Source organism: Chenopodium album, chromosome 11 (genome assembly GCF_948465745.1).
Source record: "Chenopodium album chromosome 11, dcCheAlbu1.1, whole genome shotgun sequence".
Taxonomy (NCBI): Eukaryota; Viridiplantae; Streptophyta; class Magnoliopsida; order Caryophyllales; family Amaranthaceae; genus Chenopodium; species Chenopodium album.
This window is the reverse complement of record NC_137844.1, coordinates 52,118,648-52,145,238: the sequence shown is the minus strand read 5'-3', so window position 1 is coordinate 52,145,238 and position 26,591 is coordinate 52,118,648. Positions and strand designations below refer to the sequence as shown.

The 26,591-nt window shown below is 32.9% G+C and overlaps 1 protein-coding gene and 1 pseudogene across 2 annotated transcripts; both read right to left on the bottom strand.

The window, feature by feature from the left end:
- Nucleotides 1–4,308: 4,308 nt before the first annotated feature.
- On the bottom strand, nt 4,309–7,939 carry LOC145569143 (putative aquaporin PIP1-4). The gene is made up of 4 exons (XM_081628508.1): nt 7,486–7,939; nt 6,785–7,080; nt 4,761–4,901; nt 4,309–4,638 (listed from the first exon to the last, which is right to left on the bottom strand). The coding sequence occupies exons 1-4, from the start codon at nt 7,850–7,852 to the stop codon at nt 4,525–4,527; spliced, it is 918 nt and encodes a 305-aa protein (XP_081484634.1). The 5' UTR covers nt 7,853–7,939; the 3' UTR covers nt 4,309–4,524.
- An 8,791-nt stretch (nt 7,940–16,730) lies between these two features.
- LOC145569142 (signal peptide peptidase-like 2) lies at nt 16,731–24,707 on the bottom strand (annotated as a pseudogene). The gene is made up of 14 exons (XR_014096055.1): nt 24,398–24,707; nt 23,713–23,871; nt 23,515–23,626; nt 21,763–21,881; nt 21,430–21,581; nt 21,089–21,262; nt 20,886–20,920; nt 20,132–20,288; nt 19,964–20,017; nt 18,205–18,297; nt 17,964–18,106; nt 17,652–17,722; nt 17,388–17,471; nt 16,731–17,084 (listed from the first exon to the last, which is right to left on the bottom strand). The product of XR_014096055.1 is annotated as a signal peptide peptidase-like 2 (transcript).
- Nucleotides 24,708–26,591: the final 1,884 nt, after the last annotated feature.

Here is a 26,591-nt window from a genome sequence, read left to right as displayed (position 1 = left end):
TAGGAAATACGTGTTGGAGTGTCATCATTTTTTGCCCTATAATAGTTTTACTCGTTAATCCTAAAGCTGTCAATTCGGAAAAACGGGTTGGATTTGGGTCGGGTAAGAGTGGGTCGGGTCAACTTGGATCGGATCAATTCAGGTTAATGCCGTAACCTATGCGGGTCGGGTTCGGGTTGGGTCATGCTTGAGTCAGGTCACGTCAGGTCATACATCTTATTGGTTTGGGTCGGGTTAATAATAGGTCGGGTTACATTTGGGTCGGGTGAACAATAGGTCGGGTTTAATTCGGGTTAAAACGGGTTAGGGTAATTCTCGGGTTCGAGTCGAGTTCGCTTCAAGTCAATAATTTGCGGGTTAGAATCAGGTCGGGTCATTCTCGGGTTCGGTTCAAGTCAATAATTTGCGGGTTATAATCAGGTCGGGTCATTCTTGGGTTCAAGTCGGGTTCGGTTCAAGTCAATAATTTGCGGGTTTTAATCAGGTTGAATCATTTCCAAGTCGGGTCATTCTCGAATTCAAGTCAGGCTATGTTCAAGTCAATAATTTGCGGGTTACAATCAGGTCGGGTAATTTCCAAGTCGGGTCATACTCGGTTTCAACTAACTATAAATAGATAATTATCATTTTTATCAAGCTAATTATTTCCTTTGACTATAATATATATGGCAACATAATAGGGAACTATAGTCTATAATTTAGGAAGATAATTATCTCCTTTGACCATACAACAAATATATACTATATTTAACTCTTAAATTTGGGGATGATGCTCCTTTCTTTTGCTGGCCTGGACCGACTTGGTCTCCCTAGACAAAATGCTTTAATCAAACAATAATAAGGTGGTCTAAATTGAATTTATGATGATTTGAAATCGGGTCAGGAACAATTTGGGTTGAATTTAGGTCGGGTCAATAACAAGTCGTATTGATTTCGAGTCGGGTTAGTAACAGATTGGGTTGAATTTTTGGGTCAGGTTAGTAATAGGTCGGGTAAAATTCGGGTCGAGTTAATAACAAGTCAGGTTGAATTTGGGTCGGGTCAATAACAAGTCGGGTTGATTTCGGGTCGGGTTTGTAACAGGTCGGGTTAAATTCGGGTCGGGTTAGGAATGAGTCGGGTTAAATTCAGGTCGATTTAGTAACAAGTCGGGTTAAATTCGGGTTTTGACGGGTTAAAACGAGTTTGGGTCAATTTCGATTCAAGTCGGGTTCAGTTTAGGTCAATAATTTACGGGTTACATTCGGGTCGGGTCATCTCCAGGTCGGGTCATGTTCGGGTTCGGGTCTCACATACTCGGGTCAACTCGGGTCTAGGGTTGGTTTCAAGTCGGGTCAGGTCGGGTTTGTGTCACCATTTTTTCGGGTGGGTTCAGATGGGTCGGTTTATAATCGGGTTTGGGTCGGTATTTTGGGTCGGGTCAACTTACTCCATTAATGATCATAACTAGAGGTGTCAATTTGGATGATTGGGTCGGATCTGATAAGGTCGGGTTGGGTCAGGTTAATTTTTAAAGTTGAATCATGCAAAATTATTATGTCCACGCGAGTCCAAATCTAAATCATATATTTTTCGGGTTGGTTTTGGATCGGGTCAGGTCGGGTGTGCTTTGGACATCTCTGACCGTAACAATGTTTGTTGGTATTAAGTTGTGCTTACTTTGCATTTTAAATTTTTAAAATTAAACTTGCTCCATTTCTCTGAATATGAAGTTTTAGGAGAAATAGTAAAAAAAAAAAAAAATTATTTTATGATGGAAGTGAGGTTGGTTGAAACGTATAAAATCTGATAAAGTAAAAGTGAATATAAGTGAAGGGAAGAGAATATGAAAAATATTAAAGTATGATATGAGGGGATCACTAATGGGAAGGAAAATAATAAAATATTGTTAAAAAATTTCAAAAAAGAAATAAAGCAAGTATTAAAGTACGGTCACAAAAAAAAAGTGGAGCAAATAGTAAAATACGGAGGGATCGGAGTATTTGTCAATCACAAATATACTACTTCATTACTAGCTAGTAGAGTAGTAGTATGTAGTTTCAACAAGAAGTCAACGCAAAAAAAAAAAAAAAAAAAAGAGAGAGAGATTTTCACTTTCATTGGTATCAATATAATTCTTTTTTGGTCTATAGGATGATACTATTTATAAACAAATAAAGCCACAAATTAATATACAAACGAGTATTGTAAAGGCCTATTCTGATTTACTGAACTGATTGGAGCAGAGCTGAACTGAACTGAACTGAATATTTTATGAGAGAAGGAAATTAGGAATTGAACTGAATTGAATTAATTGGAACTGAATTAAACTGAACTGAAAATGAACCGAAGAGAACAAGCCCTAAGTTGAGAATTTCTCATTAGAGTATAGTTTTGGAACATATAACTATATAATTATATGTTATTTTCCTAATCTTTGTAGAATATCTTTTACATGGGTAATAATATAATATAAGTCGTGGTTGTTGATTAATTATGTCATTAAGAAAGAGTTTACTAGCAATCTCAGAAAATTGTACTGTTATTATAATCAAAGTTTTACGGTAGCGATTTAATGGCTTAAAAAGTGTAAAAAAATTGTATACACCTGAACCTCAGGTGCATAACCAAGGATATTTTATAAGTAATAGTTGAAGTTATGTGCTTAAATTAAGCGGACTTGCAAAACTTAAATCGAATAAGATTGATTAGTATGGACTAATGGAATATATATGGAGTGATAATATAGCCATCACTCCTTGAGGATGTTTCTTCCCTCCTAGCTACGTCTGTCTTAAAGCGACGTGTATTTTCCATTATTTGTGTATTTTAACTCAATTTATACAACCTTAAAAGAAAGAAAATGGGACAACTAAAATGATGGGCTGGAATATAATATAGTTCAATTTACTTCCTATCACAAAATCAGTTTTATTATTTTTTTAATTTTTTTTATTATAAAAAAATTATCAAATTATTTTTTATTTATTCGCAACACATCATTTTGACACATAATTTCAAAAAGATACATAGTGAAATTTAGATAATGGAAAAATTAATAAGTTTATCACCAAGAAGAAAAATATATGCTTAATTAATACAATTTAATTTAAATTTAATAAATTATTAATTCATCTAGTTCACTAATAAACAAGTCTAGGCCAAATCCGTCACAAGTGTCCACTTCATAAGTCCAATGAGGTTTCACCTCAAAACCATATGGCAATGAGGGGAGTAACCCTTTAGCTTTATAAAGAAGATATAACTTTCTTGTTTTTCAATGTGAGATTCACTTTCTAACACTTTTAAGCTCCTTCAATGTAAGACAAACACTTTCATTTACACGTGAGTTTGTTCATCAGGAGCTCAATAGTTACCTTCTGTAATCAATTCATTAGATAGTGTAGGGTTTATACACAAAGATTTATGCCAAAAGTGTTTGTAGCAAACTGGCAACCAATAAAAATGGAGCTGAGTAGACTACGGGCCTGTTCACATTTACTTAATTTCAGTTCAGTTCAGTTCAGTTCAGCTCCAATCAGTTCAGTTCAGTTCAGTTCAGTTCCAATCAGTTCAGTTCAGTTCAGTTCAGTTCAGTTCAGCTCTTAATTTCCCTCTCACATAAAATATTCATTTCAGCTCAATTCAGTTCAGTTCAGTTCCAATCAGTTCAGTTCAGTTCAGTTCAGCTCCAATCAGTTCAGTTCAGCTCAGTTCAGTGAATATGAACAGGCCCTACATCAATCAAGGATGACATATTAAATCTAGCTTTTTTTGTAAAGGTTGCTATAACGACCATGCATATATGTCGACCATGCATAAGTGACCCTGTTCCGCTGTTCGTAAAAACATTTTCTTCGAGTTTGAACACAAATACAAACTAAAGTCTCATAACTTTATAGCTTAGTAGGGCTACCACCACAAGTTAATGAATACTTACAAAATTGTACATCTTTAAAATCTTTTGAATTGATTTCATTTCTATCAATCATTTTCAAGGTAGTAAATTTTATGATTTTTAAAAATTTCTAATTCGTATTTTGTACTGTTTGCATATTAAATTTAGGATGTCATCCGTGAAAAACAAGTTTAGATACGTGTTCATCTATTTTAATTTGACTTCCACGCACTGCGATTTAATGATTTCGAGTCATATTTGAGTCCGTAGGAAAGAAAATTTGGACATTGAATATGACTGAACACAAAAATCAACTTCATGCATGCCACTATGTTCTATATATAAGAACAACTGTGTGCTATTGTACAACGTCAAAGCCTTAATTCCAATTCAAAACAATACTAGATATATTTGGCCTCATTCATTCATATTGATAGAGAAATGAGATAATAAAATAGATCAAACTCGTCACATTACATTTATAATTTACCTAACAATTATACATTACAAACCTAATTAATAACATACACATTTAATTAAGCACAAAATGACACAAGATACGTGAATGGTGGAGGTGGAGGAGAGGGAAAAAAAATAAAGGACAAATTACAAGAAAAGAATTATATAAATTATTTAAATGAATTAAACTAGGTTGAAGATTTGTCATTGTTAGGGGTCTTGAAGGGCATGGCTCTAAGAACAATCTGGTGGTACACAGCAGCAAGAGCAGCTCCAATGAAGGGTCCCACCCAAAATATCCACTGCATAATTAATTAAGATCATAATTAATTAATGAGGACATAATAATAATAAAAATCATAATGTAAATGATTGAAAATAAATATCATATTAATTAACACTAATTAATAATGAAGGAACATACTTGGTCATTCCAAGCTAAGGCGTTGTTGTAGATGATTGCAGCTCCTAAACTCCTAGCTGGGTTGATCCCAGTTCCAGTGATTGGTATGGTTGCCAAGTGAACGACAAACACCGCAAATCCAATTGGGAGCGGAGCCAGTATCTACAAATTAAAATTACAAAATAACATAATTATTAGTATATATATGTAGCCAGTCTTGTTCATTTTTTAGATAAGTTTAGATGAGAGTTACTAAGATTATAATTAATTGAAATTCATGTAAATACAAGAATATATAAAAGCCGAATAAATTATCTGTTGCAATGATTGAATCTTAATCTCCACGGCTTAGCTTCATCGATCACTCAAATACTATCCAATGTAGATCACACACATTATTGATGGCTAGTATGTATTGATTTGATAAAAAAAACATTCAATGAATAAAATTAAATTCCCACAATAAGGCATGCAATGACATTTTTTGTGCAGTAGATATAAAGCATGAGACATGTCACACTCACACAGCTATTTTTGGAAAGTGATGTACAGTAAGTTGCATTGTAATACGTACATTATTATTGTGATTCTGAATCCAAATGAGTGGGGTTTACTACATATGGCAACAAATCATCGAGTACAGAGATATCAGCCAATCACTATAAGTTGAATGGTACTAATCGATCTTATTATTATTATTATGTTATTAGGAAGATAAAAAAAAAAAAAAAAAAAAAGACAGAAATATAATTTGAATTATTTGTCCTACATATTTTTTATAGTACAAGTGAGTATACCCCAAATAGATTGTTACAGTTAATCTGTTAGTTTTTGTACTAGTTTTGAAAAATCTGAACAAGTTTTACTTTACAGAGTTTTGGTACAATTGCTACCCCATTTAATCAGCTTTATGAGTCAAAAGAATGAAAAAAAGGGATATTTACAAGCAACTTTGATTTATGCAGAAACCAGTGTTTGTATTTGCTTTGGAAAATCAAATTTGCAACCAAAAAAAAAAAAAAAAAAAAAAAAAAATTACATGCAAGAGTTGTGCTGAATTATTAAATTAAGTTGTGAATCTTTCTAATGAAGGTGGAAAATGTTGCTTACGTAAAAGAGTTATTTCACAAGTTAGAAATTGAATTTTGATCTTAGAACCTTAGGAATAAACTTATTCAATTTTTGGCAATATAATTTTATTAACAAAAACTCAATTCTATTATTCAGCTGTTTTAACATGTGTTATGTCAATCAAACAAGTATCTATTAGATGATCGAATCAATTTTGACATTAAACTCTCTCAAAGTTTTTTGCACTTCTACTTGTGTAAGAGTTGTTCCTAATATATCAATTGTGTTTGGTTATTAGAGACATTTAAACTAGTTTAGACCAATTGACTTGGGGAAATTCCCTGTTTCTCATGGTGAGAAACGAAATTTGTTTCTCATGGGGGCATTTTTGTGAATAAATCAACAACTTTTTGCAATATTGTGGGCTCCACAGTTGAATAAAGTTGAAAAAGTTGTTGATTTATTCACAAAAATGCCCCCATGAGAAACGAATTTGTTTCTCACGGTGAGAAACTGGGGCTTCCTCTATTGACTTGTTGGAAGCTATGGCTATGATGATTTCAAACTTTGGATTAAATTAAAAGAACAAATATGATGGTTTTAAAAAACTAGTGTATAATAATTATAGCTAATTATATTAACACGCATATACTTCATCTATTAGTTATATTATTATTTCTCTAATCAAGGTCAAAATTTGTGAATTTTAATCAACCTAATTTTACTTAAAGTAATGCATACAAATTTTTAAATAATTATTATGTCGAATTTTTAAATATTCGTCACAGTGGTTATTTTAAAATCTCGAAGTTTTTATACAAATTCATTAAAAACTCAGCATAATAATTTATACAACTTAATTCTGTGAAATTTTTTAGTAAAACAAACTTAAAATAATGAAGTATATAGTTAAGAATAATGAAATAAAATAATGAAAGAAAATGAAGAGTTAATTTAAACAAGATAAAACTTACAGGAATAGGTGAATCTCTAGCAATTCTCTTAGGATCAGTAGCAGAGAAAACAGTGTAAACAAGAACAAAAGTACCAACAATCTCAGCACCAAGACCACCAGCCTTAGTATAACCAAGGTTAACCTTATTCGCGCCCCCACCCAACACGTCGTATGGGGTGGCCTGGAACCCTTTAACCACGCCAGCACCACATATGGCTCCCAAACACTGCATCAACATGTAGAATACTGCCCTTGTTAGGGACAGTTTTCTTGCCAATAGCATCCCAAAGCTCACTGCTGGGTTTATGTGTCCACCTGCCACATTTCAATCCAACAAATTATTATTAATTTTTCTTAATTAGCATATTACAACATAATTATATTACTAATCATGTATAAAACACAAAACTTGTAAAGCTAACAGTCAATATAAATAATAGCGGATAATGACGTAAGATAAATGAACTCTTCTTTTTTATCTCAAACATTCATGTCAGATACTATATTTTAATTTTTTATTTGGACCAACACATAAAATGTGACATAACCACATAAGTATGTACCTAGTAATAACATGAGAGGTTACAATGGCTACAAATAAAATTGTTGTATGGTAGCCATTGCAAAATTGTCGCATTAAAAAAAAATATAGAAACAATCTATACAATATAAAAAAAAATAAAAAAATAAAAAAATAATTCAAGAGGAGAAATTGATTACCAGAAATACCAGCAGTACAATAAACAAGGACAAAAATCATGCCACCAAAGGCCCAAGCAATGCCCTGAACACCAACAGTGGCACACTTGTTAGTAGCGCGGCCGACGCCCATGACAGTCAAAACGGAGACGTAGACGAACAAGAAGGTGGCTACAAATTCGGCAATACCAGCTCTATAAAAAGACCAAGTCCTGAGCTCGCCGTGCTCGAACATGGGAGACGGCGGCGGGTCCTTGTAGTCCTTTGAAGGAGCCGGAGCTAAGGTACCAATAGGTACTTTATCAGGGTACTTGTTTAGTCCCAAATCTACGTCATGATCATCATCATCCCTTGACCTATGCCTTGATGACGAGTCTTTTGCTGCCATTTTTTTTGGGGTTTTTACTCACTTTCTCTTTGCTTTGTGTTTGTGTAGGAAGATGGGAAGATGGTTGTGTAAAGAGGTTGATGTAAGTGAGGGGTTTAGTTATATGGGTTTCTTTTATAGAAACCAAGGAGTACCTTGTATTCATTTTTTTTTTTTTTGTTTGTTTGTTTGTTTTGTTTTGTTTCAAATAATCTATATCTTTGACCTACTAATAAGATATAAATAAGATAAAGTTCCAGAAAAATAAGTCCTATTAATTAATTAGTTCGCAGAAAGCAAGGATTTTATTAAGTTCAATTACAACTAAAATAATTTTGTATGAATGATTAAGTTTTGTGCAAATTATATTATTAAGAAAGGGTAAAAAGAGTCGGGAATTGATTGCTTAATTAGCTTGACCGGTGTGAGAAAAACAACAAATAAATTAACAAGCAAGTAGTAAGGGCAAGGAAGTCATACAATTTGGGTGTCAAAATTGTTCTAAAATTTAAAATGATGTAGCGATATATGAAACTTTAATTTTAATAAGGCATATGTTAAGATAAAAAGAACGGGTGATTTTTTTTTTTTCCCTATGGTAGCTATGATTTTAAGTATAGTATTGTGGTTTCTAAGCTAGCTAGCTACTAAATACTTTAGTAAATGTTAATTAATTGATTATTGATTTAGGTGGATTGATGGTTACTGTATATAATTGGCCTTTCCGTCTCACTAAAATCTGAATACGAATGGTTTAATTCATTTTTCTTTCTTTTTAAATAATAGATTAGATTTTACATCGTTTCTTATTAGGTACGTAGCAAAGATGCTATGCATAAAGGCAGGTTTGATGTTAAAATCATACGGAATTCAGACAACAATATGTATGGACATAAAATAACATTTAATTTGTTATGATAAAACACAAGAGCTGTATGAAAAAGGATGGAGCATATAAACATATACTCCGTATAATTCATATACCAATTGAAACCTTTTAAAAGAGAGCTGAGAATACCAAATGCTCCCAAGAAAGATTTATTTATAGGCATTCAAACCCTAAAACATAGCCTGATCATAAAATTCTAAATCATCCCTCAAGAACAGCTTATTAGTAATTTATTTGAATTGAATGTGATTATTTCATAAAAGGACATTTTGTGAAAAATTATCTTATAAAACACTTTTTTTGCGTGACCTAATAAAGAAAATGTTATAATTAAGAAACTACCTTATAAAAGGGTAAATGTTGTAAGAGACTACCATTGGTCGGAAAGTCACCGCTGACTTTCATGTTATAAGTGTAAGTGTCTTTTATAATTTGTGAATTGTGATACAAATCCATTATGAATTGAACTTGGCTAAATTAATAAATGAGTTATCACAAAATCTAGCTATAATCATGTAATTAAAAAAAAACACCGAGATTGAGTCGGTTTTTGAGTTCAATTGAAAGTCTGAGTTCGCCTCAATTTGGGTTGAATAAACCCTAAGCTACACGACTTCTTTTTTATGCTGCTATAAAATATATATCTTATTACTTAATTAGGGTTGCAATTATCATCTATAAGTCAATGCAAGCAGCTTATTATTTATTTTAAGTACTGGGAAAGGTCTTTTATGATTTTTATAACCGTTACACACTTATACACATCATGACGTCTTGGATAATCATTAAGTAATATTGCTATAATTAGAATAATTACATGTGTTACTGGAAATGGAACTTAGAATAAAATTAGAAAGGAATATATTCTGGAAAGTGGGAAGAATATTGGCTGTCGACATACTTTTTTTTTTCGTATTTTATTTATTTGCACAAGAATATCCAACCACTGATGATTTAAGCATTTAATTAAATTTGTGTATTTAGCCCAAGCCTAATAAAAATTCTATTAATATGTTATACTTCTATAGAATTTCAAATAAATATCAAGTAAGACTTGATTTTATGATAAAGGTTTTATCTCATATATTTTTCGATATCTCATATCTCTAACAGTGTAATATGTAAAATGTTAATTAGATTGAACTTAAGGTACCAGTTTAGTAGAATCTTTTGCCTTAGCTTGCCTTTAACTTGATATTTTCAAATTAAGATTGAAGTACGTACGACCAATGATTTACTAAAGTTGATCTAATATTGAGACAATATAAATATCAAGACAAATCTTATAAGATCCCATAACAATATAATCAGAGTGAAGTTTTTGAACAATTTTGTCAAAAGCTAAAATAAGCTAAGAACTTTCAGAAACGGAAGCAGCATTCCATTTTTGACTTTTTGTTGTCAATGACTTTGAATTTCAAATACTTTGGATTTTGTTTTGTGGGATTTAGAGTAATTGGCATTTATTTTGAAGATGTATAGATACATAAATTAAATGAATACTAGTATGTGATATATACACCCATCGTTCTCCGTAGAGAAAAGTGAAGGCATGAAACTGAGTGGAGCACATGGAGTGGAGGAATGGGGTCTTAAAGCAACGAACCCTGACCTAGCCTTTTCATTTTGGTATGTATATGTAGTAGATGAGTACGTATCCACGAAATTTGATGATACCAACAATAACAATGTTTGTGGTCCTATTACTTGGTATACAAATCTCTACAATGTGAATTCATTGACAACCTTACAAATATATTGAGGGTGAAGCAAGATTATTCCTTTTATCTGGAAAACTTTTAGGATCTAACTAGAACTAGAATCGATTGAGACCGGTCACATAATACTAGAACGAATCAAATTTTTAAATTAGTTTTAAAAGTTAATTGAAATTGAAATTGAGCCACCAAATAATACCAATAATAAAACGCCTCGCACATTATATGAGCCGAGGTTGCATTCTATTCATATGTTTTTCACCTATATACACTTGTTTGAGCTAATTTGTTAACTTAATTATCTAAGAGAATTTGAATGATCGGACTTATTATAAATTATTTTATTTGTTGATCGAATTTGGGTAAACTTTTGATACTTAATTTTTCAGAACTTATATTATTTGAGTTTATAGCTCATATTGAAACTTATATTTCTTAAAATAAGTGGAAATAAGCTAAATAGAATAGGGCGATGATTAATATGATGTTTTTTTACAACAAGAACAATGGCCAAATTTAGCTTGAGCATTAAAAACCAATATAATATATTAATAACCCATATATGTAAAATGTATGTAGTACTTCCTCAAAAAAAAAAAAAAAAAAAAAAAAAAAAAAAAAAAAAAGCCATAGAAGTCATTATAAGTTCAAGAAAAGATACACGCAAAGATAGTTGTTTTTTTTCTATTCCTCTCGTTTCAAAGCGTGTCTTTAATAAAACCGAACTTATCTATCAATGGTGTAAGAGTACACTTGATCGAAACAAATTAAAACCCGACTATTCTTTTCAATACCACGTAAATACGTATACTCACTGGAGTCACGACGACATGTTCCACCACATACATGAGTCCCGTTAATCCACATTATTTTCTTGGTATAACATTCCCTACAGTCTCATCTGCTATACCCCTCAGCTCTTTGTATGTATAAATTTGTGTCTTTATTTTCTTTTACATACATATTAATAATTTTTATGAAAGTTATAAGAAGAAGCAAACATAGATTTTTTGTCAAGGATAAGACAAGTCACATTGTTAATTGGGACCCAACACCCCCCTGGAGTTTGCCCTTTTCTTCGTCGTGGCCATCTCACATGCATGCACAACCCTTTAAATTTAAAATTATTAGGTTTACGTAATTCCATCACAAATTCACAATATTAATGTTACTCTTTTGGCTTTTTTCTTCACACTTGCCACCCATGCATATGACTAACAATACTTTCTGTGATATAATTGTGTATCTTTCCATATTCCCCCCCCCCCCCCCCCAAAAAAAAAAAAAAAAAAAAAAAAAAAACTTACACTACTATTTTTGTTTAGTGGTTTATTAGTCATCAATTATATTAATTAGAGTTATGGTCCAATGATATTGTTTTTGGTATATATATATTACTATGACATTGTAGGATAATTACATAAATATAAATATACACTTAAGACTAATTCAGGGACTTTCGTGTTTATGAAGCAACATATAAGAATAGAAAGTCGCATACATTAGTTTAATGAGCAACAACTGCATATTACAAATCAAAAGGATCTAGCAGTTAAATATAATAAGGGATTGTATACTAGAGACAATATTACTATATTTGGGATTGTATGAGGTACATAAGTAAGAATATTAATTGTTCTTTATTCTAATACATAAAATTTGATTCGACAACTCTATGATGATCCGTATTTTGTATGATTACTCATTTAACGACATCACTTAGTTGAAACGTACTAAATTCAAACTCGTATATGTGATAATGTATGAGGTAAAATAATAAGAATATATATACTTACAACTAACATCATTATTCTCTTTAATTATTCTAATTTATAAGTAGTCGTTGCATAAATTTATATACTCCATTAATTTGAATTATATTTTAATGTAAACTCTTTTCTGATGCTACAAAAATTAAAAACTATTAAACTTAAATGATATAGAAAATGAAATATGTTTACGCATTTTATTTTAATATAATCTAGTCATCAACTAGAACTCTACATACAATTATGTTTCCTATATTAACTCTAGTTATCTATTTGCTTCATAAACTCTACATTGTATGACATGACTATTCTATGTGATGTTCCTAAGTTTTCCTAAACTAGCCTTGCAAGTTAAAAAACTAACCTAGCTTTTCATTATGGGTAGCAAATCAACCTTCAATTAAGCTGGAACAACTTCCTTATAAGCTGATTTAGTAAGTGTTGACCTTGTGATTTTGATGATGACACAACCTAATTTATTTACAGACTAATAAGAGAGCTTGATTGTTTAAGTGTGTGATCAGATGCAATGACTAGGAGAATTGAGTTGTCTTACGAAAGATTTTATGAGGAACAAGATAGCCAGAGACAAAGTAATCCAAAAGAGAAGATCACAGGAGCTGGTGCTTCAGAAATGAAGTCTTGAGAAGAGAAGTTTCCCTCAAGGAACAAAAGTTTCACCAGAGAAGAGAAGTTCCTTTCAAGGAACAGAAACCTTGGAGTAGAAGCTTCAACAGAGAAATATGAAGACTAAAATATTTTTATGTTTTAGGATTTATGTAAGTATAAGGATAAAATTAAACTTTAACTTAGTTGTGTGGAATTGGTCTAAAAAGATTAAATTGTGCGTTGCTTAATTTTAGGAAAATAGTTGAGTTTTTAATCTTATCCTTTTGTTTTATAAAAAGGATTTTATTTTCTCTAAATTTTGAAATGTCTGTTAAATAAATAAAATTTGATTTTTGTTTTCCAAAACTTGCGGACTACTCTCTATGACTTTTTCTATGTAATGGTCTTGTACATTAAGGAGTTCGTGTCCTTATTATTAGGGCATGTTCTATTTAGTGGGGTTTGAGGGCCTGTTCTCTTCACATTATTTTCAAGTTCAGTTCATTTCAGTTCAGTTCAGCTCCAATAAGTTCAGTTCAGTTCAATTCTTAATTTTCTTCTCTCATAAAATATTCAGTTTAGTTTAGTTCAGTTCAGCTCCAATAAGTTCAGTTCAGTTCAGCTCAGTTCAGTCAATCAGAACAGACTCTGAGTAGTGGCGACATGGATAAGCAGCACAAAGAAGTTTTTCCAAAGCAATTTTGGTCTATAAATAATCAGATGATTTCAGTTGGAAAAACTTACTCTTGCTCAAATAGATTTCATCTTTTACTTTCTTTAATTGAGTTAAGAGTCCAGTTCCAAATTGATAGTGAAATAGAGTATTCTTATGTTCTTATACTAGAGTTAATTCTTTCGAGTTGTATTTTGGGGAATTAGGAAGTTTGAGTGAACTTATGTTTTAGCTTTGAGTGAAGCTAGGAGAAAGAGAAGAGAGAAAGAGAAAAGTAACAAGTTGGGTGACTGGTTGCTTGGGGTTTTGAGTTCGTTGAGAAACTCGAAGTTGGAGTCTTTAGTTTGTAATACGTCTTTGCCTTATTCTAGTGAAGATTCTTTTCCTAAAATTCATTGTGGTCGTGGTTTTTCTCCTTATTTAGGGCCAAGGAGTTTTCCACGTAAAATCTCTTTTGCATTTTCTCTTCCTTAATTAAGCTTACTTGTTTTTATTTTCGCAAAAAATTTGATAAATCTGTCATAATACAATTCAACTCCCTTTTTGTAGTATTCATTGAAACAACAATAAGATCAGGAGCTTAATAAATTGAAAGTTCAAAGCTAAAAGCTACTTAAAACTACCCCCAAGTGCCAAACGTGCCCTAAATCGGTAACCAAAAGCCATTAATTGTAATAATTCCTTGTTATATTAATATTTAATTTAATAACTCGTAGATAGTTTTTCAAATGGAACAAAAATGATGAAGTAATATGCTTGTGTGCTGAAAAGAAGTACGAGTAATTAACATGGCACACCGCGCGCTCAATCGTTATCTACATGAAATGATTCACATACACGATTTATACGATGCAAATCATGCAATGCAACGGAAATATTTTGCTAATGTACAGTAGGTGTGACCTACCATCCTACAATTATTTGCTATTTTATGATCCGTTATTATAGGCAAGACAACCTAATTTCTTGTTTGTATCTCATTCTTTTTTAAAAAAATTTTGTTTTTTTTTTTTAATAGGTTTATATATTAGCAATTGCACCTTCAAAGAAATTTAACTTGCCTTGCCAAAACATTTTATTTTTCGTTCTTGATTTTTGGTGATATTTGTACGTAGTATGAAATCTTTGTTTTATGATTTCATGTTTTCCTATGTTAATTGTACAAGAAATACCGTGCCCATTTAGTTGCTAGAAGGGATACTAAAGATAGCTCTAAGTTAGTTTGTATGAACTCTTTTCCATAGGACCTTGATTTGCAATACTAATTCCTACTAACATTTCCCCTCAAACTAAACTTGCGTTGCCAAAAGGATTAATAGATTAAAATAAATAAATAAACAATAGAACAGTTTAAAATATTAAGCTAAGGATGTGTTTATTTGGCAAGTACTTCATCTTGTGAATTACCAATTCATGTTGGGCTTGTATGTGGCTTCACTCTCTTCGAATGAATTTTTATGTTGCAAGCCTACTGGAAATTTGATACAAGTATATAAGATCAAATTATGATCCTAGTCTATTGTTGGTCACTAATAACTTAAGTCAACTACAGAGGTAAACTGATTTACATATGAGTCTCACATTAAAGTCAACTCCACATGAGTTTAGGGTGACTCTAATGTTGTATCTCTCTATGTGATACACCCGTTATACATAAGACCTATGTGGTATTAAAGACATAACAAGGTCTAAAAATGGTACTCCCTCCGTCCTTTTATTACATGCCTATTTCTCATTTTGCACGGGAATTAAGAAAATTAAAGATTCCTTTAAACTAATACGGAGTAATTAGGAGTATAAATATGCATGTGGAGTTAGAGAGAGACAGAGAGAAAGAAAAAGTGGTTGGGAATTAGGAGAGAGAAAATATTGAGAATTGAGGTTAAAGTACAAAAAAGAAAAAAGATAACAAATCAAATATTGTAAACAAGTACAATTTATAAATGGAAACAAGCAATTAATTTTGATGACCCAAAAAAGGAATACAAGTATGTAATAAAAGGATGAATGGAATATCTAGCTTACCAAACTAATTGAAATCAATGGTGTGCAATTCAAAAGATGAAGTACTTGCCAAGCATGAATTGGTAATAGTTCGAGTTTCTAGATCTATAGTATAAACAAGAATTTAAAGTGTATGATTTGAATATTTCTAGTCCAATTTTAACAAGATAAGTAACAAGCATCTAGAAGAGAATATATCCTAGATAACAATTGAAAAAAAAAAAAAAAAAATTAAAAGGAAGACAAAGAGCGTAATTAGAGAATAAATCAAATAAACTAAGAATGTAACAGATTAGAGAATACAGTAGAATAAGAAGGCTTGATTTGAGTTTGTCTTTCTTCAAATTATGGGTAGAAAATTTATTTGCTTAAATTGAAGTTGCATTGTTGCAATCATTGCTTCCCCTCCACCCCCCCCCCCCCCCCCCCCAACAACCCCCTCTCCGCGGTCAACTAACAAGCTCCGGGGTGGCAGGGTATCTGTTCAAATCATAATGCCATCACAACCACAGGAAATCAGTTTGCTGTAAGCACCCGATAAACAGCTGCACACCTGGTTGCAAGAACGGCTTTGCCTTCATGGTCAGGACTTACGGATAGACAGCTGTGAACCTGGTTGCAAGAATGGCCTTGCCTTCATGGTCAGGACTTATGGGTAGACAGCTGCGCACCTGGTCAGCCTAGCCTTAATGGTCAGGACATAAGAAGAGCACGACAAGCCTAACCCAAAATGACCTAAATAATGGCTGCATTAAACATTCCCCAGTCAAGAGAATGCACCAGACTGATGTTACCAGAGCAGCTCCTGCGAAACAGGACGGAAAATTCATTCCCTCGGTGAATCCTAGAAGCCAAGTCTGCTAATACGTAATAAGTATAAGTTTGTTGCAGAAGACAAATACTTCAGCACAATTAACAAAGACTTTCATTCCCAGGAATCAGCCACCAAATGAGCCACACAATGGTGTAGTAAAAAATGCTAAAAAAAACCGGATGTTAGCTAGCTCTATTCCACACCTAATGTTTCACAATCGAATTATCTTCATCTGCTGTTCTCGATAATTTTAAGACAATTTCCTGAAAATTTTCCATTCTCTAGAAATTGAATCAACACAAATAATCAGCTCAATGATGTTACTAATGTACAAGATGAAAAGCACATGACCTGAAGGAAGTTACTCATCTCGATTAGGATGATTACACGTATAATAAGTAGTTTCCTGCACACGGCTCATCATGAAAAGTATACATAATCAGGTTAAAGAGTTACTTTAGAAACATAAGCAGACCATACATACATTCTGGTCATAGCCTCCTAGGCAATATACTATATAGGATTTAAGGGAGCACTCTCCTAGCACTCCTCTGTTAGGATTTAGAAGTTAGAGGATTAGTAGTCAATTAGTGATCTACTGAATATACTACATATCCCTATTATGTAATCACATCGAATGTTAATCGAGGGTTTACTTTCCTTGAATTGATTCCTCGGGCTTATGAAGTTGCATATGAGAGCAAGGCCAGATGGGTTCCCCCCTTGTCCATAAATTCTTGAGATTGCCTCTCTTTCTTCCTAGCATCAATAATGTTCCTGGCATTCACGCCAATCATATTAGACGGTAAAAAGTGATGTTTCTGTGTGTGAGTTCTTCCATCATAATTAATTGTTTACGGTCTCTACACAATTGCACCAGTAACACTGAGTGAATAATTAAGTGGTCAGATTTCTCTACGGTTGAGAGCTTCATGCACTAAGTTGATTGTTTGGTTATAGCATTAACATAACAAATGACTGATGAGGATCTTTGATTCAAACCGTACATTGCTTTAAATCCCAAACCGAGTGGAAGTCTTTTAAGCAGATAAAGCCTTTGTGGTGCATCAGGAAACATACCTAAAGTAAAAGGGACAATATACAGCAAGGCAGGCTGGCCATGTCCATCCATCAAATTTAGAGCCACATACGTAATGAGAAGACCTGTCAATAGCGTTCAAAAGTTTCACATAAGAATCAGCATCAAAAGGAAGATCAATTATACAAAACTGTCAGAAGTTAACAATGTGGATCAGAGCTGATCTTATGCACCATGCTTTAAATAACAAACTAACAAAGATGAATGAGCAATGGGAACAAGATAAGGTAAACAGGTTTGTTAACCTAATCCATAAGCAATCATCGTCCACAAGAAATATCCAGCTCGAAGACTCTTCTTCGCCAACCAATCATACCTGTCAAACAGATATATAAAAAAAATATACCATCAGTAGACTTACTAAAATTCCATGAGGTTGCTTAAAACTTCTACTCTTTTTTTCTACCAGAACTCGTGCCTTGCCTGGTTGTACGGGCTTAGGTTGGCAGGCCCTTCTCACTAACAGTAGAAAAACAAACTTAGGGATAAATTGGGTGGGCAGAGAAATGTACCAAGAACTATGAAAAACCTTAGGCAAGAGCAATATTCATTACTACCTTAGTGAAAAAGCTACTAGCAATCCTGGCAAAAGGATGTCACCAAAACCAATGATGCTATAACCACCCCATGGGTCAGATATGCGTGGAACCTTCAGCAGCATCGGAATACCATCCTCCCCACTCTTGTCACCGCGAGCTACCTAAAATAAAAATATTAAAAAAGGCACTAAAATTAAAATAATGTATGCATTTCGGTGAACCTTTTGAGCCAAACAGTGGTAGATAAAGCTTTACTTACCACAATCATCACACTCTCATGAAATAACTTCTTCGACAGAAAGACCCAAAATAAGTCGTACAAGAAGGCACAGGAGAGAAGAATCGTACCCACCTGGTTCACATAACATAGATAGTAAACTGTAAACATACATCATCACAAATTTAACCAAATAATTTATCTCAATAGTAAACCAATTGTTCATGATTGTCAAAGAAAGCACTCCCAAGCTAGGTTGCATAAGAACAGGTTACAGGTACGAAATTGGGTACGGATACGAGACGGGTACGTAATACACTAGTTTAAAAATAGAGGATACGGGTATGACTATTTAAGTATAATATAAATATATTCTTAAAAAGAAGATTTTATGAAATTCTCAATATTATTTGATACATCCAAATTTATATATTTAAAGAAGATGAAGAGAATTATTAAAAATTCATTAAAATGAATTCATTAAAAACAAAGTTTGTTAAAAAAAAGTATAAAATAAAATCAAATACCCCGTACCAATTTCTTCAAAAAAAAAAAAAAAAAAGAAAAAGAAAAATACCCAGTACGAATTACGATACGGGTGTGGAACAGGTTTCTGGTACGGGTACGATGATCAATTGAACTATCCATGCTTCCTAGCTAGCTCTCAAGGATTCAAATGAGACAACTATGAAAACAGTATGATTATATCCATGATTCCAAGCACATACAATTTCAAAATTACAGTGCGGCATCACAATAGCTGTTCAGATTGGGTCAGGATCTGCTCTTCCCCAACTTGGAACAGTTTCTGCCAGGTTGAGCTTTTTCATAGCTAAAGGTCTAATAGTACAGGAAAGCTATATTCTTCCATGAACTTATTTTCATTTTCAGGAAGAGGATAGCAGGGCTTAGCACCAAATTAGCATGCACTCCCACCGTCCCTATATGTTTCCCTATTGTATAGTTTGGGGTCAAATTTTAAAAACTTTGACTACAAATTCTCACTAATATATAAGGAATAATATAATCAAGTGGGATCTTGTTAGATTCGTTACAATGCTTACTTTAAGAATATCATATTTCTATAATTTTTGTAAGTATAAAATTGGAGATACTAATGTTCTAAGATGTATCTTGAGGTCCGTAAAAAGTCAAATGGGGCAAATAATTAGGGACAGAGTGAATTTAAAACAAGGTTTTCAGGATTATAAGTTGTACAGAGTAACTATTTTTCTCCGTTACTGCCACAAGGTACCTCAACGGTCAACCAAATTTCTGAGTAAAAAAAAACTCACAAGCTCAGGAAAAATGTGCAAAAAAGGCAAATGATAATCAACAAATACTAGTAGAAGATCCAGGACATGTTAGAGACAATTAGAAAGCACAAGTTAACAATTTTTTAGCCCATAATTCTACCTAGTCAAGAAAGTTTTAGACTGAGTATATAATTATTACATTTCACTAAGTGTTCTTTCTTTAATTGAGAAATGGAGCCCTCCCTATATTTGTTTCGGTTATGGGGCACATCCAAATACTGCAACCCTAAATTTCAAGCCTGATATGCTGCTCAGTGCTCACCCAGTCACCCTTAGCAGGCAAAGAGAAGTTTAGTCCAAGTATAGAATCAGTTTCAAAGTTCAATAATTTTCTTTATAAGGGTAAAAGATCACATTTTGGGGAAGACAACAATCCCTTACTTCTAAAATTATTGAAAATTATATAGACGACTAAGATAGCATCTGAGTAACTTCTCTCAACAATTTGTTTTTAAAGATGAGAGGACAAGGGAGGGGTTCATTACCTTGAGATTTGGAATCCGAACAATTTGAATAACTGTCATTATCAAAGAGATTCCCTGAGTTGTCATAAAAACGATTATAAAGTCAACACTAGAATAATATTATGAACGACAAATGTATATTTAAAATAACTTTATACAAGATGTAACAGTACAGTGTTTCATCCTTACAAGTATATCTTGACCAATCCAAGCAAATTGGAGATCTCGATAAACTCCCCAAAGCACAGCACATGTGATGCAGAACGGTGAAACAGCTAAAGTAAGGTATGAGACAGCTCCAAGAAAAGGTACTTTCACATATGAGTGAGCAAACAACTTGAACCATCTGCAATGTAAATCGAATTGTTACAAAATTTATGTGATAATTAGACATAATGAATTTGTACATTAGTCCCTTAAATTTTTTGAGTTACAAATACTGCTTGCATGCACATTTAAGAGAATGAGGGTATAAGAGTGGGTACAAGTGGGAGAAAAAAGTATACAATATAATAGTTTAGTTGAATATATGCAGGCAACCATGTGGGTACCTTTGTGTAGAGTAGGAAGTGGTGAAAACAGAAGAGAGAGGAAGTGTAACCAACTCAAAGAGATCGAAGGAACTCCAAACTTGAAGGAGTGGAGGGGATATTTAAGAAGCATCACAGTACTATAAATGTTAATTCTTAGCAGATTATCTAAGTTGGCAAATTTGATGAAATAAGTTCCGGCAGAAGCAATGAGTAATCCTCTAAGTTGTAATTTTTGTGGCCATTAGAGATCAGAAAATACACATTGATGAGAATTAACACTAAGCCTCTTATATCCTAAGCAAACTAAGTAATGACGGTGTTACATAAATAACTGCCAAAGTATTACAGAACTCGGATTGTTTTCTGTGGCATTCAGTTTTCACTAGGAACAAAATTAGGAGCATATGTACCTTGAAAGTAAAGCAACCAAGCATGTTTGTAAGCCCTGAAAAATAAAAGAACACAAGAAAGCTATTCAGAAGTACAGAAGTGGTAGGTCTGTTCTAATAGCCAAAATCTGAGGAAGGTGATTTGTTTATATCGCAGAGATTAGGAAGTATATATCAAAAATTAATATAAAGGAAGGGAAAAAAGTTGTGAAAAAAATTCTAACCTCTGCACCACCAATGCAAAAAAGCACCACCAATAGTTCAATGAGCCAAGAAGACATCAGTTTGTAAAGGATAATGAGAAAGCATGAAGCTACAACAACAAACAGCAGAGCCGATGTTGTGCTGATGTTCACAATACCACCAGAGCCCATGTTTGAGAGTTCATCTGAAGCATCCTAAGAAATAAATTTGCAACAAACAATCAGCAGCTAACCATAAATAAAAGGAGATACGTTACTATTGATTAATCAATAATACCTGCATGCCCATTCATATTACCCCTTACGCCAAGATAACAAAAATACAAAATAAAACTGGATAATAGATTATTAAAGAGACCTACTTCTAATAGTTTTTCATGCTCAGCAGCTGCTTCTCTGGAAGTCCAAGCTGACCAATATGATGCGCACAGGATCGTGCCAACTGCCATCAACCATAAGAACACTTCGGCAATGTCAACCACCGGTCGTCGTGGAGAGTACAGTTGCACAGATACTGAACAAAGGAGACAAATGTTTAGAAACACTTTACAGAGATTATCATGTGGTGTGATTCAAGGCAACACTGAGATGCGATGATATATTAAGAGCATGTACATCAAGTTAGGATAAAGAAAGTATTCAACTAGAAATCTCATCATTCATGATAGGAAGAGTGTGAGTGGGTGAAAGCTAACCTGAAGAACCATTTGACAGTAGTTTCTCCAATGTTTTACCAGCTTCTTGAGGGAGCATAACCGCAGGTATATGGATATTGAGATCAGTCTCATCAGGTTCAAAACCATTTTGTAAAGTTCTACAAACAAATAAAATAGCTGATTTTATAATCCATTCCAAATTAAATCATACGAAGTATGTATTTGTATTAGTGTATATACATATGTATGCGTATACACGTAATACATATACGCATACAGACACAATGTGTGTGTGTAGCTACAATTTTTTTTTTTTTTTGACAGCCAGTTAAGCTACTCTTGGTTAGTACAGAAGATTGACTGAAAATGGCCTGACTAATATAAATGGCGCTCTGATGAGCCTGTTTAAGATTCATGGTGTCACAAAAACTCTCAGAGAAATGATCAGATTACTGCAACATGTATGGTGGTACTACATACATTATACATGTTCTCGCTTTATACACTTGGAAATTCAATGAGACACAGTGTCACCAAAGACTAGAAGGATGACACTAAAGATGAGTCATTAAAACCATAGTCGATTCTAGTTTCGCACTATCACATTACATAGATCATATTTCAATTCCTTTGACCAAGTCCACTTCTTTGAACAATTAGTACTCATATAAGCCTATAGATACAATGTCTCCTGCATTTTTTCTATTTCATGCCTAACTGTTGGATACTATATCCTTTGTCTTTCTATAAAATCAAAAACACAATACCTCTAAAAAATGTAACATCTTACAAAGGATTATCCAGGAGAAAAGTTATAAAATACAAACAGTACTGAAGTCCAAAATGATTACTCATAGTCTTACGGGAAATGTAGGGACCATAATCTTAGAGTATTTGTCATAATACATGGGTTAGCAAAGGCGATTAATCAGTTCTTTAAAACCACAACTCTCTCTGTCCTACATTTCATTTACACTTTTTGCCGTGGAGTAAATAATGTTTACTCTCAGATTAGTTAGAGACTCAGAGTTAAGTTTTTTTTTCAAAAAAAGTAGTTTACTCATAACACAATGTCTTACTTGTTGTTACCATTTCTGACATCCAAGGAATTTATATGGCAAAACAAATGTAGTTAAAGCTTTGTTGATTGTGGCCAAAAAAGTGATAAGAGAAAGATATTTAATTCTCAGAAAAAGATAATCTAACAAGGTTCATAGTCCATTCTTTTCAAATCATGTACCCATCACTATGAATTCATAGTCATAATATAATCTCAACAGGCAGAACCCCTTGAAGCTAGCATCCTCACATTCCAAAACATTAGTTAATAGTCTCTCAAAGTCCCAATCACTGTAAAACAGATTCTCTTTAGCAAAAAAAACCCCTAGCATTATGACAGGGTTCCCAACACATAGTAATCCCTCTTCACACAATGTTGTGTCACCAATTCCAAAACTTGCAAACAATATAGGATAGAGGGAATCAAGCTGTTTACATTCTGAATTTACAAAGGCAACCTAGAAAACATCAATGCTTATTGCTTAACATCTGTTACCTTTAATGTATATTAATCAAACAATTGTAATGGCAAGGGAAACTTAAAACATAAATGAGCTTATTATGACAACCTAGCAACTTGCGGAGACTTCTGGTAATGATAAGATTATTTATCTGGAGGCTCGTTAACAGACAGTAACAGACAGAAGTGCTCTTTTAACAGCCATTTATCTGCTGACTATTCATAATCAACACAGCTATAAAGCAAAGAGAGTTAAGTTTTCAGAAAATTACCATTTTGATCATTTACAATTAGAACTGCTGAGGCACCAGCAGCTTCTGCAACGTTCGCTTTGGTGGTGAATCTGCAGTGACCTCGGTGTACCATAATGACATCTCCGGCAAGCTACCATACAATTCATGAATGAGCAGAAAAAAAGAGGGAGATATATGCAATCTCAATTCACTTCACAAAAGTTAATAGATGGCAACCTTTATTTTTGGCTTAGTGCAACAATCAGGAGGATCAGAAAGAACCAGGCGCGAGTTTTTAGCGTTCTTCTCCTTCGAAACAATCCTCTTACCAAATCTTGCACCAACACCAACGAATTCTTGATCATTGTTGTTATCGACTAATGTTTGCACTTTCACCTAAGCAAGGAGGCCATCACCACAAAATCATCAATCATACTTCTAGAGCAAACAAGTCACTAGCTTAAGAATTACCCTTAACACAAACTGAATCATCCTACCTAACAGTACAAAACAAGTAAATTTTTAATCATCAGGATTCAAAAGAAGTACTCTCATGTATGCCAACTAACTTAGTTATATTGGGGTGGTCCGAAAACCTAAGATCGAATCTTGCCTACATCATTACCATTTCCGGCTCCCTTAACACCCAAAATTTCCTCCCGAGTCCCAACTCTCCCAAGCATAAAAAAAAATACTAGTACAATTATACAAATAATCCATAGTATAAATTGAAAAACAAATTTAATCATAAGTTCATAACAATACTCATCAAACTTTCATTCCAACAAGCATCAAAATATACCCAGATGAAAATCAAATTATGAAATTGCATACATAAACTCAAATAAACAGCACAATTAAGAAAAACCCAGATGAAATTACAACAAAATAGAAAGAGGGTATTAGAGAATTATAAGTTTACCAGAATAAAATCATTCTCACACCCAGGTTTTTTGGGAGCTTTATCATCATGATGAACAATGTCCCCAGCTCTGACACTCACTACTAGAGTACAAAGTAAGAGAGACAAGCTTAGTCTCTGAAAATTCATCAGTGTTTTGATTTGATACTATGTTGTCTTCTGCAGAAAAAACCTCGGAGCATCAACTGATGAACCAATTAACAGAAATCGCAACTATAGCAGAAGCAAAATTTTTATCTTTTAACAAGTTTCTTTGACGGGGAAGAAGAAGAATTTGAAGCTGTATAAAAAATTGAAAATGGCGAAATAATTTGTACTTTACTCTTTTTTTTTTCTTCCCTGTTTTCTGCAAAAGTGTTGGTTTTTGTCAAGAACGCTAATTTGAAAGGTGGAAGATAAAATTATGCCTTTTCATCTTAAATAAATCTTCTTGCTTTCAAATATTCATGGGTCAAGTTCTTTATCGTTTTCTATCAACTAAGACACTTTTTTTTTTTTTTTTTTTTCATTAAGTTAGAGTCAAACTTCGCACTTGCATATTTGACGAGACACAATTTTGACCATCAATATTTTAGGCGAGAGATTAGTAAAAGTTATGAAAATATTAATTTATATAAATGAATCTAACAAGATCCGCATGCTTATATTTTTATTTAGTATAAACCGTCAAAACTAGTCAAAGTAAAATACATGAATAGTGTATAAGTCAAAGTAAATCACATGAATAGTGTATAAGTCAAAATAAATCACATGAATAGTGTATAAGTCAAATTAAAAAACAGAAGAAGTGCTAGTATAAAGAAAAAAAATATTTTTAAAAAACAGGTATACAGTAATTTACTAATTTATTATGTCGAGAATAAAAAAGAAAGAAATATTGATAACTTTTAGTGACACTGTGTAAGTTTTGATAGTTTAAGGGTAGTTTTATAAGATTAAGGCCCTGTCCTGTTCACCTTATTTTCACTTATTTCAGGATTAATAAGTTCAGATAAGTTCAGTTAAGGGTTAATAAGTTCTGATAAGTTCAGATAAGATAAGTTCAGGAAAAATAAGTTCAGATAAGTTGTGATAAGGGTTAATCAAGGGCAAGTTTAATTTATAATTAAAATAAGGGATAATAAGTTCAGTGATAAGTCGATATTATACCGTTATTCTTGGGTTATTTGGAATGCGTTTACTATAGAATTTCAACTTATAGTTCGTGTTTTTGTATGTTTTATCCAAGTTGGACTCGATTTCTTCTATACTGGTTGTTTGGTTGTTATATTGTGATTTCAGGATGAAATGGAGCTTTGCTGGAGTGATAGATGATGATTGATGATAATACTACATGGCCGTGTACCATATGCTACATGGTCGTGTGATTCTTCCATCCACGCTTACATGCTACATGGTCGTGTACCCTTAACTACACGGTCATGCGATAGTTCCAAGTATGAATGTTTGCTACACGGTCATGTACCACGAGCTACACGGTCGTGTGATTCCATCTCCGTATGAAGTCTACCTACACGGTCATGTACCTCTCAACTACACGACCGTGTACGTATATGATGAAATCTGAAGATCAAGTATAGGTCAGCTACACGGTCGTGTACCCATCAGCACACGGCCGTGTACGTGTGCGCAGGAGATTTATTTTATTTATTATTTATGTTTATTTTTAGGAAAGTATAAATAGGGGTTTTAACCCTATTTTAAAACATCTAATTTTTATTATAGCCTTTTCCATTCTACGTTGTTTTGGATAGAACACATAGAACTCCATTGAAACATTCATCTTAATTCAATTTCAAGTATTTCTCTTTCATCTTTAATCTCTTTAATTTTCTATTGTTATTATGTTTTCTTTAATTATTTTTCTTGTTATTTCTATTATCATGTGTGAGTAGTTTCATAATCTAGGGTTAGGTTGAACCCTAATATGGATTGATGTGTTATTTGATTCCCAATTTCCAATTTGATTAATTTATAATTCCTCTTTGTTAGGGTTGGTTTTATTATCAATGATTAACTAGAAATAGTATTATTGAATGTGATTAGGTTTACAACGAAAGTTGATTCTTAATTGATATTAGAACCCTAATTAAAAGTTGGAGCTTTTATGCATGAAAATAGCTAATTGTTCTTGCTAGGACTTATAGGATGCCGTTCTCAATGTCTTTAATATGTATGATTCCATGAAAATAGG

Coding starts and splice junctions, on each gene's coding strand:
- LOC145569143 (XM_081628508.1), bottom strand. CDS start 7,852: ATGGCAGCAAAAGACTCGTCATCAAGGCATAGGTCAAGGGATGATGAT. Junction 7,081..7,485: donor TTGTACTGCTGGTATTTCTG/GTAATCAATTTC, acceptor GAAATGTGGCAG/GTGGACACATAAACCCAGCA. Junction 4,639..4,760: donor CCTTAGCTTGGAATGACCAA/GTATGTTCCTTC, acceptor TTAATTATGCAG/TGGATATTTTGGGTGGGACC.